Genomic DNA, 13257 nt, shown 5'->3' on the forward strand with positions numbered 1-13257 from the left:
GAGACCTAGAAGAAAAGCAGTCGTTGGTGAAGTCTGTAACTCACCTTACTTATAGGATAAGGCAAGCTATCCTGAAGTGTAGGTTAGGAAGCAAATGAATTACCATCACCCAAGATAATACAGATTTTGGATCCCTAGACTCAATCTATAAAATTAGAATCTCTCAAGTAAGGTCCATGAATCTGCATTTTTACATATTCCTAGCTCATTTTACCCATGTTGACATCTGAAAGATAATATTCCAGATGAACACTGTCCAATATGGTAACCGTTAGCCTTAAATCAATTAAAATTAAATAAAATTCAAAATTCAATTCCTTAGTCATACTGGCCACATTTCAAGTGTTTAAAAATAGCCGTGTGTGGTGGGTTCATATATACCATACTGAATCAGCACAGATCACTTCCATCATCGCAGAGAATTCTATTAGATCACACTGGTTTAGACTTTGAATTTGGGGTAAAGATACTAATTTATCCTTAGGTCTGGTGTGTGGGGGTGTGAGTGCAGGGAGGGGTAATGTAGTCTTGAAGGTGCTGCATGTAATTTGTGTGGATACAGGTGCACGCACAGGGTGAGACTATGACACTGTAGATGAAAAATGAGGCAGGCCCCCTTCTTGAACTTGTTTTGGCAGAGTTGGCTGGTCAGAAACACTGACCTGATAGTAACAAACAGATATTCTTTCCATCTTTAGAAAAACGGACTGGAAGACTTATAAATGAAACAAACTACCTTTGCTCTTCGGGAAGAGCAGTACTCTATCCAGTTGAGGTAAATCACACAAAAGCTCTCCCTGGATATGCCTGCTAGTCGGTGGTCATAGTCTTCATCGATGTTTGGATTAAATGTCGGGTCCACGTCCACGTAATTGCGATCTGCACACAGACGAAGTCCTTCCTGCATTGTCTCATTAGCCAGCCACTCCTCTAGCTTAGAAGAGGTTGTAACATAATAAATGATGCCCTAGTGAAAAGAAAATATTTTTTAAAGGCTAAATCACAATCTGAATTAACTTCAATGCTCAGTGAATAAACTCCAATTGTTTTAGAGAGTACAACTCAAAAATGTATTACTCTGGCTCAATATTATAAATACACATTCTAAGAATGCCATAACAATATACTCCCCAATCAGCACAAATAAGGTGGTGTATATATAGGTAACAACTCAAGATATGGAAATTTCAAATATGGGTCATTAAAATTTAGCACACATTTTCCTCTTGAAAGTATTGGCTTTGCCTTCAAGCCCCCAAACCATAACCATGCTGTATTTCTATATAACCTTTGGCAAAAATAAAATGCCTATGCAGTAAAAAACTAACCTTGCCAAAGAGAGGTTTGGGCTTTGCAGTTGAGTCCTGGGAAGTAACTTCCAAGAGAGTTTTCTTTACCTGGAAGCTTAGAGCTGCGGCCTCTAGAAGAGCTGGAGACTAAGGTTGGCCATTTGGATGGTCAACCACATCTCCGTGATTTCACACCAATAAACACTCTCTACCCTGAAGCTCAAGTGAGCTTCTCTGATTGACAACACCACGTCACAGAGTGCTGCCAGGAGAAATAGGCCAGTCTACACAACTCCACTGGAAGAGGACGACTGCAAGCTCATGCCTCGGCATCCCTAGACCCTGCCCCGTGTGCACCTCCCTTGGCTGATTTCAATCTGTGTCCTTCTACCTTAATACATTCTAACTGTGAGTATATGGCTTTGCTGAGGTTTGTGAGTCCTTGCAGCAAATTACTCAACCTGAGGGTACTCTTGGGGGTCCTGAAATTGCAGCTGGTTGTCCAAGTGAGGGTGGTCTTGACAACGTCTCAACTCTTGCAATACTTTTATTCCGCGTGTTGAAAGTGGTGCAGAGCAGTGGTTGACAGCAAGGGCTCAGGGGCCAGACAAGCCTGGGTTTTAAATCTCTACCTTTACATGCTAGTTAGAGGACTCTGGACAAGTAAACTTCTAATTCTTGTTTATTTGTAAAACAAGGACACAACATTATTTTAAAGAATTAAGTAAGATATGTGCATGTGCGTGTGTATTCTCCATTTCTTCAGCACAGTGCCTAGAACATATGAGCTACGAATTGTAGCTATCATTATTAATGAACAATGAAAAAGTCACTAAAGAAAGAAACTGCAAGATCTTCACAAGTACAATTTACAGACTATACTGGATACTAGAGAATTTAAATCACTCCTACATAGAAGCAAAGCACAAGTTAAAAAAATTACTTATAATAAAATTATATAAATATATTTTTTTATAAAAAGATATCACCATGGATAAAGATATCTATATAAAGATATGCATAGCTATATATTATATATACTGCTCACAAAAATTAGGGGATATTTCAAAATGAATATAAAGCGATAAAATACCCCTTAATTTTTGTGCAGTATATATCTTTTACAAGATGAGCCTCTGATTATTAGAAGATCTAAGGAGGCGCACACCCTTACCTTGACATAGTAAGTGGTGAGTACTTTCCGAAGATCAAAGACTTGAAGCATGGAAGCAGCACTGTTGTCAGTGATGCTGTAACCCTCCAGAATATACTTGGTGACAATGACTTCCCAAGCTAGCCAGCGCTGGCTAAATGCAGCATTAAATGAAAGCACATGAGGAATGTGGCCTGGTTCACAACAGCAAAATCCTTCATCTTCTTCAACGCCTTCAGTTATAGCCTCCACTTCCCGTTGTTGACAGTAAGTACCTTAAAGAGAGAGATAGAGACCACTTACAAACAAAAAGAGGACAAAATTATAAAGTGGGAAAATGAATGCTTTAAAGACATACTAATTTAGAGAAAAAACATTTTAGAGCAAATGAAGGTATGAGCCTGATTTGCCTTGGAATGCTCATGAACAAACTGCAGCAAGCTCCTGAAATCAGGCACACTATTATATTCATCTCCTGCAGAATGCCTGTACAATATGCATTCGTCCGTTCAAGGTTCTGAGAATGTGTACAGCAAAGTAACCTCCCTAATTTTTATTCACCAATTCCCAAGCTTTCAAATTTACAATTATATTCCTATCAAATAAGTAAAGGTACATCTCATGAAAGTTTGAATTAATTCTGAAAAAGAAAATAAAATGAGAACCGAATCACACCAGGGCACCCGATACAGACAGACATGCAGAACTCGAAAGACCCTGAGCTCTGGTCACCAGCACCATGTCCATGCTGCAAGCCAATGTGTTACATACATCCTGCTTATTTAGCTATATAACTTGTAACAGTTCATTATAATTATTAAATACATAATTAAAATATTTTGTTGCCAATTCCAACAATTGGATACCTGCTGATAAAAGTTTCAATTATATATGTATGAAGTCTGACTATTCTGCACTAACAATTCTTTGAAGTTATTCTTTTATACAAGATACCTATCAAACAAGCATTCTCTGCTTTAGTGTTATTGAAGTAAAAACATAAAATCATATTAAGTAGCCTGACCAGGCAGTGGTGCAGTGGATAGAAGAACATTGGCCAGGGATACTGAGGACTCAGGTTTGAAACTCTGAGGTCTCCGGCTTGAGCGCCGATTCATCTGGCATGAGCACAGGCTCACCAGTTTGAGTGTGGGGTTGCCAGCTTGAGCGTGGGATCACAGACATAAACCCATGGTTTCTGGCTTGACCCCAAAGGTCGCTGGCTCTACCCCAAAGATCTCTGGCTCGGCTGTAGCCCCCCAGTAAAGGCACACATGAGAAAACAATCAATGAACTACTAAGGTGCCCTAACTATAAGTTGATGCTTCTCATCTCTCTCCCTTCCTGTCTGTCTGTATGTCTCTCTCTCTCTCTCTAAAAAGTAAAATAAAATGAAAATCATATTAAATATAAAATTAGACCCACAGAAATCTAACACTAGCAAAATATCATCCAACACATTAATGTTAATTTTCATTTTGTTACGTGGTCTTGCTTCTATTTAATTTGTAAATTATTTATATTATGTAAGGACTATACAGTAATTATACTTAAATAGATAAAGGTACGTATTAAAGTTAATTACAATAAAAAAACAAGTGGGACTACACACTTTTTTCCTTGAAAGAGAATATATGCACCATCCATGTTTCAAACATACTGCTTTGAGAGAAAAAGATGCCAGGAAACCTAGCCCCATTTGGTGGTGGTGACACGGTGGTGGTGGTGGGGGGGGTGGGGGTGGGTGGCGGCGGCGGTGGTATGATGAAAGATATGCTGCACAGGTAAGCTTAACCAAGCTAATGAGCTGTATTGTTTAGTACTCTAGAAACCTTGGCCCTGGCCAATGGGCTTAATGATAGAGCACTGGCCCAGTGTGCGGGACGTCCCAGGTTCAATTCCTGGTCAGGGACACAGGAGAAGCAACCATCTGCTCCTCCACTCCTACTTCCCCTTTTTCCCTCTCCCCCTCCTGCAGCCATGGCTCAATTGGTTCCAGTGCATTTGGCCCTGGGCACTAAGGATAACTCCATGGCCTCCAACTCAGGTGCCAAAAATAGCTCAGCTGCAAACATGGTCCCAGATGGGAGTTACTGGGTGGATCTCAGTTGGGGTGCATGTGGGAGTCTGTCTGTCTGTCTCCCCTCTTCTCACTTGGAAAAAGAAAAAAAAGAAACCTGAACTAGTCTATTATTTTCTAATTTAGTTATATTGGCAAACATTCCCAAAATAATGTTACATAATGGTGACAAGAAAAACCCTGTCTTGAACTCGACAATAACAGGAATGCCTGCTGTGGCCGACAGTTACACATGCTACTGACTACAGATACACATATATAATTTTTTTCCAGAATTAGGATATATGTAATCTTACATAGTATTTTTCAAAGCAGTAATGGAAATAAAATTTAATTAAATGCCCTCTAGCATCTTTTCAGAGAATCATATTACATTATCTGCTGTGATCTAATAAAAGATGAATTCTACTTATTTGCTTTTTAGTCCTTAAATTAACTTCAAAAGGAGGACAAATTACTAAATTGGTGAAAGGTATTCTTAAAAAAATTATTGCTAGTTTTTTGCTTATTCTGGGTTCTGAGGATTTTGCATCTATAGTCACAAAGCGAATTAAACTATAGTTACGTTTTTAGCCAGTTTGGTCTTTTCAGTAGTATTACACTGGTTTTTAAAAAAGCCTTGAGAAATTTTCCTTCTTTATCCATGTGCTAGAACAGACTCGAGGGCAGGAGAATTATTTATTTTCTAAAAGAAACTTACTCAACCTGGGCTTTTAAAGTTGTGGCATAAAGTTGGGTCTATTCCTTAGGTTTTGTATTTATTTAATTACTTCATTTTATTGATTTTTGTCCTCTTTCTGGGAAGCCAGTCAAAGGTTTTTAAATAAAGGAAACAACAAAACGAGAGGTGTATTTTGTGTAGATCACTTTGTCAGTGGCATACAGAGAAGAGATATGGAAAAGGGAGCCTGGAGGTCTTGGCCTTTACTTAGAAGAAACAAAATGCGATCCTTGTTCTGAGTAGTAAAATAAAGTTAAATAGGGTAAACTGAATTAATACTAAATATTTTTACTCTACCAAACACACCCCAAACATACATATTTTATTCTTCAACATATCCTAGTAATATATTTTGCTTCAAAAATGAAGTCAACAAACAGCCTGACCAGGTGGTGGCGCAGTGGATAGAGTGTCGGACTGGGATGCGGAGAATCCAGGTTTGAAACCCAGAGATCGCCAGCTTGAGCCCAAGGTCGCTGGCTTGAGCAAAGGGTCACTCTCTCTGATGCAGCCCCCCCCCCCCCACAAGGCACATATGAGAAAGCATTCAATTAACAACTAAGGTGCCATAACGAAGAATTGATGCTTCTCATCTCTCTCCCTTCTTGTCTGTCTGTCCCTATCTGTCCTTCTCTGTGTCTCTGTCACAAAAAATAAAAAAAATAACATGAGAATTGATATTAATAACTGAAAAAAGAACTTTGAGATTTAGGGATTCTAGAATATATATGAATGAATATCTATTACCAATTAGCTCAATCTTTCAGTACTTAATAGTAAATATAACTGGTAAAAATAAACAAATAAAACTAAGAATCATAAAAACTAGACATGTTAGAATTAATTTGAGTAAAAACTGAAATTCAATTAGCATAAAGTTTTTTTGACCGATGAAGTTTGACTTGTAATATGATAAAAATAACATTTACAAATAAAAAGTTAACATTGTAGAAGCTGTAATCAGACAATTTTGATAGAAAAAAATGAATTGATAATGCAAATCTTTGACATAAATTTGCATGGGAAAGAATCTTAAGAGTATCAGTTAAATAAAAATGAAAATGAAATCAATATAAAAAGGTTTAACTAAGACCTATAGAAAACTGATAAAGAAATTTGTTTAGTTAAATGTCATTTAAAACTTAGCATTCACTAAAAGAGAAACTAAAATCAAAGGAATTAAATGGCTTAATGAAGAATGCCAGAAAATATATAATGCTCAGCAGATCCAAATATCTGCCTGGCAAAATGCTGATACTCCTGATTAATATTGTGAGGGGCCAGAGGTAGACAGAACAGGGGCCAACACTGAAAGAAAGAAGTAAGCAAAGATCACAACATTTGAAGGATAATATAATCCTACCTCATGAGAGTTCTGGAATAAAGAGGAGAAAAAGCTATATACTTACATTATCATTATTAATCATTAACTATGTATTATATGCTAAATGCTATGACAGGTGCTGGACACACAATGATGAATGAAGCCAACCTGATCCCTGTCCTTGAAGAGATTATAATATTCAGCAAAGGGTTACAAAATACAGCCTTGGGCCAAATCCAAGCCAAGAATGGTTTTTATATTTTTAAAGGGTTATTTAAAAGACAAATCAAAGAAGACTCTGTAACAAAGAATGTTCAGAGGCCCAAAAGTTAAACACAAGTAAATAGAAAATTAAAACTAAGATAAGCACTAAGGAGCTAAAAATAAAGTAACGTGAGAGATGATCACGTGGGACAGGTGGTTAGAGAAGGCTTCTCTGAGAAAATGACACTTAGGCTAATAGAGATAATTAAGGGACTGGCTAGATGAAAGCCTGGTGGGAGGAGGAGAGATGCCAAAGGGAGGGGCAATAAGGAGTCCTTAGTGAAGAATTCAGCACAGCTCAGACACTGAAGGAAGCCAGTGTGGCCCGAGTGAGTGAGGAGGGTGATATATAAAGTGAGGTTGGAGAAGGTGGCAGAGGCTGGATCAGCAGTATCATAGGGCATGTTAAGAAGGTTAAATTCCATTTTAAATGCAATGGCAAACCATTGCAAATTTAAGTATGGAAGGGACATTAATCAAATTTGCCTTTTAAAACATCACTATGCCTGACCAGGCGGTGGCGCAGTAGATAGAGCGTCGGACTGGGATGCGGAAGGACCCAGGTTCGAGACTCCGAGGTCGCCAGCTTGAGCGCGGGTTCATCTGGCTTGAGCAAAAGCTCACCAACTTGGACCCAAGGTCACTGGCTCGAGCAAGGGGTTACTCGGTCTGCTGAAGGCCAGCAGTCAAGGCATATATGAGAAAGCAATCAATGAACAACTAAGGTATTGCAACATGCAACAAAAAACTAATGATTGATGCTTCTCATCTCTCCATTCTGTCTGTTTGTCCCTGTATATCCCTCTGAGTCTCTCTCTGTCTCTGTTAAAAACAAACAAACCAACACATACTATGGCTCACTGAAGAATACAGGTGCCTTGCTGCCCACCTCCATCCAGCATGAGTTTCAATCGTCAGGGTACTACTATGCTCCCAAATTACTTTGATTTGAATTTTGCTTAAAACAATGAGTGTTTGGATGGCAAAGGATTTATCCAAAACTTTATTTAAAACTACTTGGTACCAGGAAGAGTGAGAGAATTCGGATCAATTTTTGATTTGGAGAATTTCTAATCAATATGGTAGATTAAGCAACTAATAAAAAGGAACCCCTTCTGATTCACACACACAGAAATGCTAGATAAAATAGCCTCCCACACACATTTGTTTTAAAAAAAGAAGTTAAAAAGCAAAGGTGAAATCTTCAGGTGCCAACAATTTAAAAAGAAGCTGCAGTCATAGCAGTGGCAGGTGTAGTGGGGAGGGTGCGCCTTCCGGATGAGTCCGGCGGATTAGATTTGAGCAGCACTGGCTGAGACTGTAGAAGAGAGGGAATTAAGGTCCGGGGCTCCTGATGGAGAGGCAGAAACAAACCGTAAGACAAGAACAGAACATTCTGAGAGAGAGAGAGAAAATAGATTACAAATGAATAATGAACGTCAACATTCACTGCTTTAATCTGAGTGCCCTACAAGTACAATCTTATTTCCAGCAAGTGGAGTAACTTTAGAGAAGCACTTAATCCATTAAGAAAATATATATATAATATTTGTTATGTATTTCAACACAGGGTGAAAAAAAGCTATAGCATATAGGTCAAATTTGATTCTCTAGTTAAATGCTTTCTTATTTCAGGTTAAAACCACATAAGGCACTACTTAGAATACATCAAACACAGCTTGATGCTCTCTCTAAAAACTCTCAAGTGCAGATGGTCTCTAGATTAGAAAGATTTATATTAAGAGGACGCTTTTCAATTCCTATAAAACAAGTTTCTATTTGTGCTTACCTGATACTCAACTTATAGCAGTTGGTAACATCAAGTTGATATGGTTCTAAGTGCATGGTTTTCTGTGTAGAAATAGCTTCATCTGTCTTACACATAACTGTTGAGGGCTGGTGAATGAATAGGGAGTGACTGCCTAAGGGGCGGAGAGTTTTATTTTGGGGGGATGAAAATTCTTTGGAATTAGAGAGGTGGTGGCTGCACAACATTGTGCGTGTACTAAATGCCACTGATTTGTTCACTTTAAAATCGATACTTTGATGTTATATGAATTTCACTCCAAATTTTAAAAGGCTGCTGAGGACAAAAGCTTGGCGTCTATACGGAAGTAACTCGGTTAACTATTCTCTGCCTCTCACAAAAACACCACACTCCACCCTGCCAGCCATCTAACTGATAAATGTACTGGTCACACAGAGACTGGCAAGAGAGCAAGCACAGAGCAACAGCCCTTCAACATCACCAGGAAGACAGTCAATGATACACTAATGGTACCACCTTTGCATACATACATACAGCATACCGCAAAAATGACTCGTCTATGAATGTGAAATTTGGGGAAACAAATCTAATCATTACTGACAACTTTCTCATTCTACAATTCCAAAAACAAAGGAGTGTATTTTCTGATAATGATGATTTGTGATGTAAACAAATAAAACTTAGATATCACAGGAGTACACTACAGAAATAAAAGGTAAGGGTCTTACCTCTGAATTCGAGCCCCCGCAGCTGGAAAGTGACCAGCCCATTGCCGATCTGTATGAGGTGCACTAGTGCGTTGAGGTAGTCAGAGGCGAGAATGAAACAGTCCCCTGTACTGTAGTTTCCCCACCGTCCTAGGAGCAAATCACCACAGAGACTGTGTTGTAGGGATCTGGTTAAATGTTCATAAAAGATGGAATTCAGATTGTTGTCATCTGATCCTATAAGAAGGGATTTTTAAAAAATGTTAAATTATACCTTAAGTCCCCTTTTTATCAACATACAAGATTGTTAAAAATATTAAAACTAATTTCCAGTTAGGGCTATATCTATAATTTTGACAAAGAAAATAATATTCCTATTCTTACAATTTCTATATAAAAATGAAATATAGAGTAATGGGGAAAGTTCCAGCATGTCGAGTTGGAAAGTCGCATAACCTCTCTGAACCTCTGGTTCCCAGCTGTAAAATGCAGGAGGCGGAGCAGCTGAAGGTTAAGGTCGTTTCCACCCTTCCACTTGTCCATGGTCTTTTCTATCACTGCTCATGAACTAAGCCTTTTCATTAAAACCATGCAAGAGAAATTAAACATTTTAAAAACCTGAACTAGAACAAAAAGACATACTGGTAAAGAAAGTGGGTAAAGTAATAAAAGATTTGAACAAACAAGATAGTTCAAAACAAAGAGAAATTGTCAGCAAAATAACCTGGATATTCAGATGACTAAAACTAACTTAATAGAAATAAACTATATACAGAAACAGCAGCAGAGAACCTGCAAATTTTATGAGAGTCATCATTTAAGGAAAAAAACAGGATAAAACAGAACCCAATAAATGAAATGGCCATATTCAGAAGTAGCCCATGCAAAGCAATAACCTATAAAATGGGTGACCAAAATATCACCTTGGAGAATGATAAAATATACAAAGCTTATAATTACTTTAAACTCAGCCTAACTAAATAATAAAATAAAGAAAGGGAAACTGCAGGCTCTAACATCAACATGGTCCTGCCCATTACAAAAGTATGTACGTTAATTCAGGACACGTTCTTTCTGATATGCAGGATGGCATCAGCAGCAGCATGAGAATGCCAGGCCCCTTCCAAGGACATACCAGAGCTGAGATGGCTGTTTTCTCTACCAGAACATGATAATGACAGCTGATGATATCAATTAAATCATTCTCCTTAATGCAATTTTATAGTTAAGAACTAATCTTATTATTATAATTTAGTTTCTTAAGTAGCATTTGAAGGAACCTGTGAGTAAAATGATACAAATATTACAGTCTATTTGGGAGTATTTCTTTCAGTAAATACATTGGATTTCTGGTTGATACGTTAATCTCTCTGGTTGGAAAAATGAGATTCACTTTCTGTGTCAGATTACTAATAGGTGGGCCAACAAAAGTTTCCCAAATGACAGAACCAAGAACCAGGCTTTAGATAATGGTAAACACCACCATAATGCTACCCACTAAAGTCCTATGTTGAGTTGCTATTTGACCCCCTACATGGTATTTCTTTATATAACAAACTAAATAAAATAAAATATTTACCTAAACACTCAGGGAAGTGGGAAAACATATTAATAAAACACATATTGGTCAGACTGCACAGTATTCAAGACACCTAACCAATTTTATTTTAACTATGTTGTACTTTTTAACCTATTTAAGAACAATTTTTGAATGGTATTTTTTATCCCTATCAGCATTCCTAAAATGCATTTTATAAAATATGTATATGTAAGTTGTAGATACTCCAATACATGTACATTTTGCTAAAGTGAAACAAAATAAAGCAAAGGATATTTAGTTTTTAAAAAATGACCATTTGGAACCCACACCGGATTCCCAAAAAGTTGGGAGTGAAATAGACAACAAATTCATGAGACATGCTTCTTGATTCACAGTAGAGCTCTTACCTGGATTTCTATCAAGCTGGGAAGCCAATCTGGTATTTGAATGGTCCACTCGTTTTGTGCTGAAGATGACAAAATAAAAAAATTTTTAGTAAACTTTTATATATTATAAAATACCTAATAATTAAAAGGGAGAAAACTATATAATCTACATGAAATAAATATTATAATTTTCTGACAATCTCTGAGAAAATCTGTAGTTAGCATGCTGATAAAACTCTGCAGTGGCACAATATTAGGGGTAAGGTTTTTCCTCTCCCACATCCACTGCACTGAACACAGCAGGTATTCCTAACTGGTGTGCCACTGAACAGTGATTATAGAGACAAGAACGAGTTTAATGTACAAGTATGATTGAGCAGGATGGAAAAATCCATACTGTATACAGGTCTTAAAAATACACAGTCCACGCTTGACCAGTGGTGGCACAGTGGATTGACTGAGTGTCACCCCAGAAAGCTGAGGTGCTGGATTCGAAAACCTAGGTCACCAGCTTGAGCGTGGGGTCACTGGCTTGGCTTCAGTCCCAGGTCAAAGCATGTATGAGAAACAATCAATGAACTAAAGTGACACAACTACAAGTTGATGCTTCTACTCTCTCTTCCCTCTCTCTCAAAAAATAAAATAATAATAATAATACACAGTGCATGAAACACTGTTCACAATGAGAAGGTCCTTTATGTACCACTGTCCAGTGGTACAGTGTTCCTCATAACAGTGGTTCCCAAAATGCGATCCACAGAATCCAGAGCAGGGCACTCAACCCTTCCAGGGAGTTTTCCACATCAAAACAATTTTCATAATAATACTGAACTGTTATTTGCTTTCTTTCACTGTGTTGACAAGTATATTGATGGCACAAAAGCAATGCTGGGTCAGGCTGCTGGCACTAAATTTACCACGAATCAAGGCCAAGCACCTAAGTATACTATTTGTTACTGCCATATATGCATGAGACAAAACAATAAATATCAAGTTTCACTTTAAAATGATCTTAATGAAACAATGAAGAAATATTAATTTTACTAAACTACAAGCCCTCAGTATAGGTGTTTGTTAACACTAACACCATGCGTGGCAAAACACACACAAAGCTCCATTTAGAAGTGGGGTGGGTGTCCGCAGGGAAAGCCTCTGTGCACTACTGACTGACAAGCTGCACTAGCCAATTTTATTTACAGAAGACCATTTTTACTTGAATGGCTGATGGATAAACTATGATAATTCAGACTTGGGTATCTGACAAACATTTCTCAAAACTGAAAAAAGTCAGCCATTTCAAGGAAAACAACTGAAAATGGTATCTGTTGCCAATGATAAAATTAGATTTTCAAACAAAAATTAGAATTATGGAAAACTTCTATTTATCTACATGAGCTTAATAGCTTCTCAATACTCAAATGGTTTTCTTTTGGGATTTGTGGTAATATGAATGAGTCCATTTTTTAAAATTATTACATAATGAAATGTGTCAAAATTTGGAAGATCTATATTACTCAGTAAACCAGTATTTTTTTAAAAGACTGATAAATGATGTTCTAAGGTTACACATGGGTAAAAAGATCTATCCAAAATATAAGACATTATCAGTGGATTTTGATGTAACACATATCCAGGAATTCATGGATATGATTTTAGATTCCACGTTTCAACCAATCTTTAGGAAACAAATTGTTTGTCAACTTTTAGTGTAAGATAAAAAAAAAAAATCCACAATTGTCTTATAAGGCTATTCAAATACTTCTTCCTCTCCCAACTATGTCTGTGAGGCCAAATTTTCTTCATATACTTCAACCAAAGTAACATACTGCAACAACAGATTGAATGTAGAAGCAGATATGAGAATCCGGCTGTCTTTTATTAAGCCAGACGTTAAAGAGATTTATAAAACAATCATACTTCTCGCTCATTTTTTTTTTGTGGGATGCAAAATATACTTATTTTAATTCAAAAATGTTATTTTTGTTTACATGTAACGGGTTTATTGTCACTATTTTTTTTAAAAGA

General features: G+C 37.2%; 1 protein-coding gene across 6 annotated transcripts in view; it reads right to left on the reverse strand.

The window, feature by feature from the left end:
• Positions 1 to 13257, reverse strand: part of PCNX1 (pecanex 1) — a 167372-nt gene that overhangs the window by 22280 nt on the left and 131835 nt on the right. For all 6 annotated transcript variants that reach the window (XM_066342394.1, XM_066342393.1, XM_066342389.1 and 3 more), the window contains 4 exons: positions 11254 to 11312; positions 9328 to 9543; positions 2464 to 2717; positions 737 to 967 (listed from right to left, as the gene is read on the reverse strand). In XM_066342394.1, coding sequence (XP_066198491.1) covers positions 737 to 967; positions 2464 to 2717; positions 9328 to 9543; positions 11254 to 11312 — 760 coding nt within the window. The remainder of the gene's footprint in view (positions 1 to 736; positions 968 to 2463; positions 2718 to 9327; positions 9544 to 11253; positions 11313 to 13257) is intronic.

The sequence above is a fragment of the Saccopteryx leptura genome, chromosome 6, assembly GCF_036850995.1.
Source record: "Saccopteryx leptura isolate mSacLep1 chromosome 6, mSacLep1_pri_phased_curated, whole genome shotgun sequence".
Taxonomy (NCBI): Eukaryota; Metazoa; Chordata; class Mammalia; order Chiroptera; family Emballonuridae; genus Saccopteryx; species Saccopteryx leptura.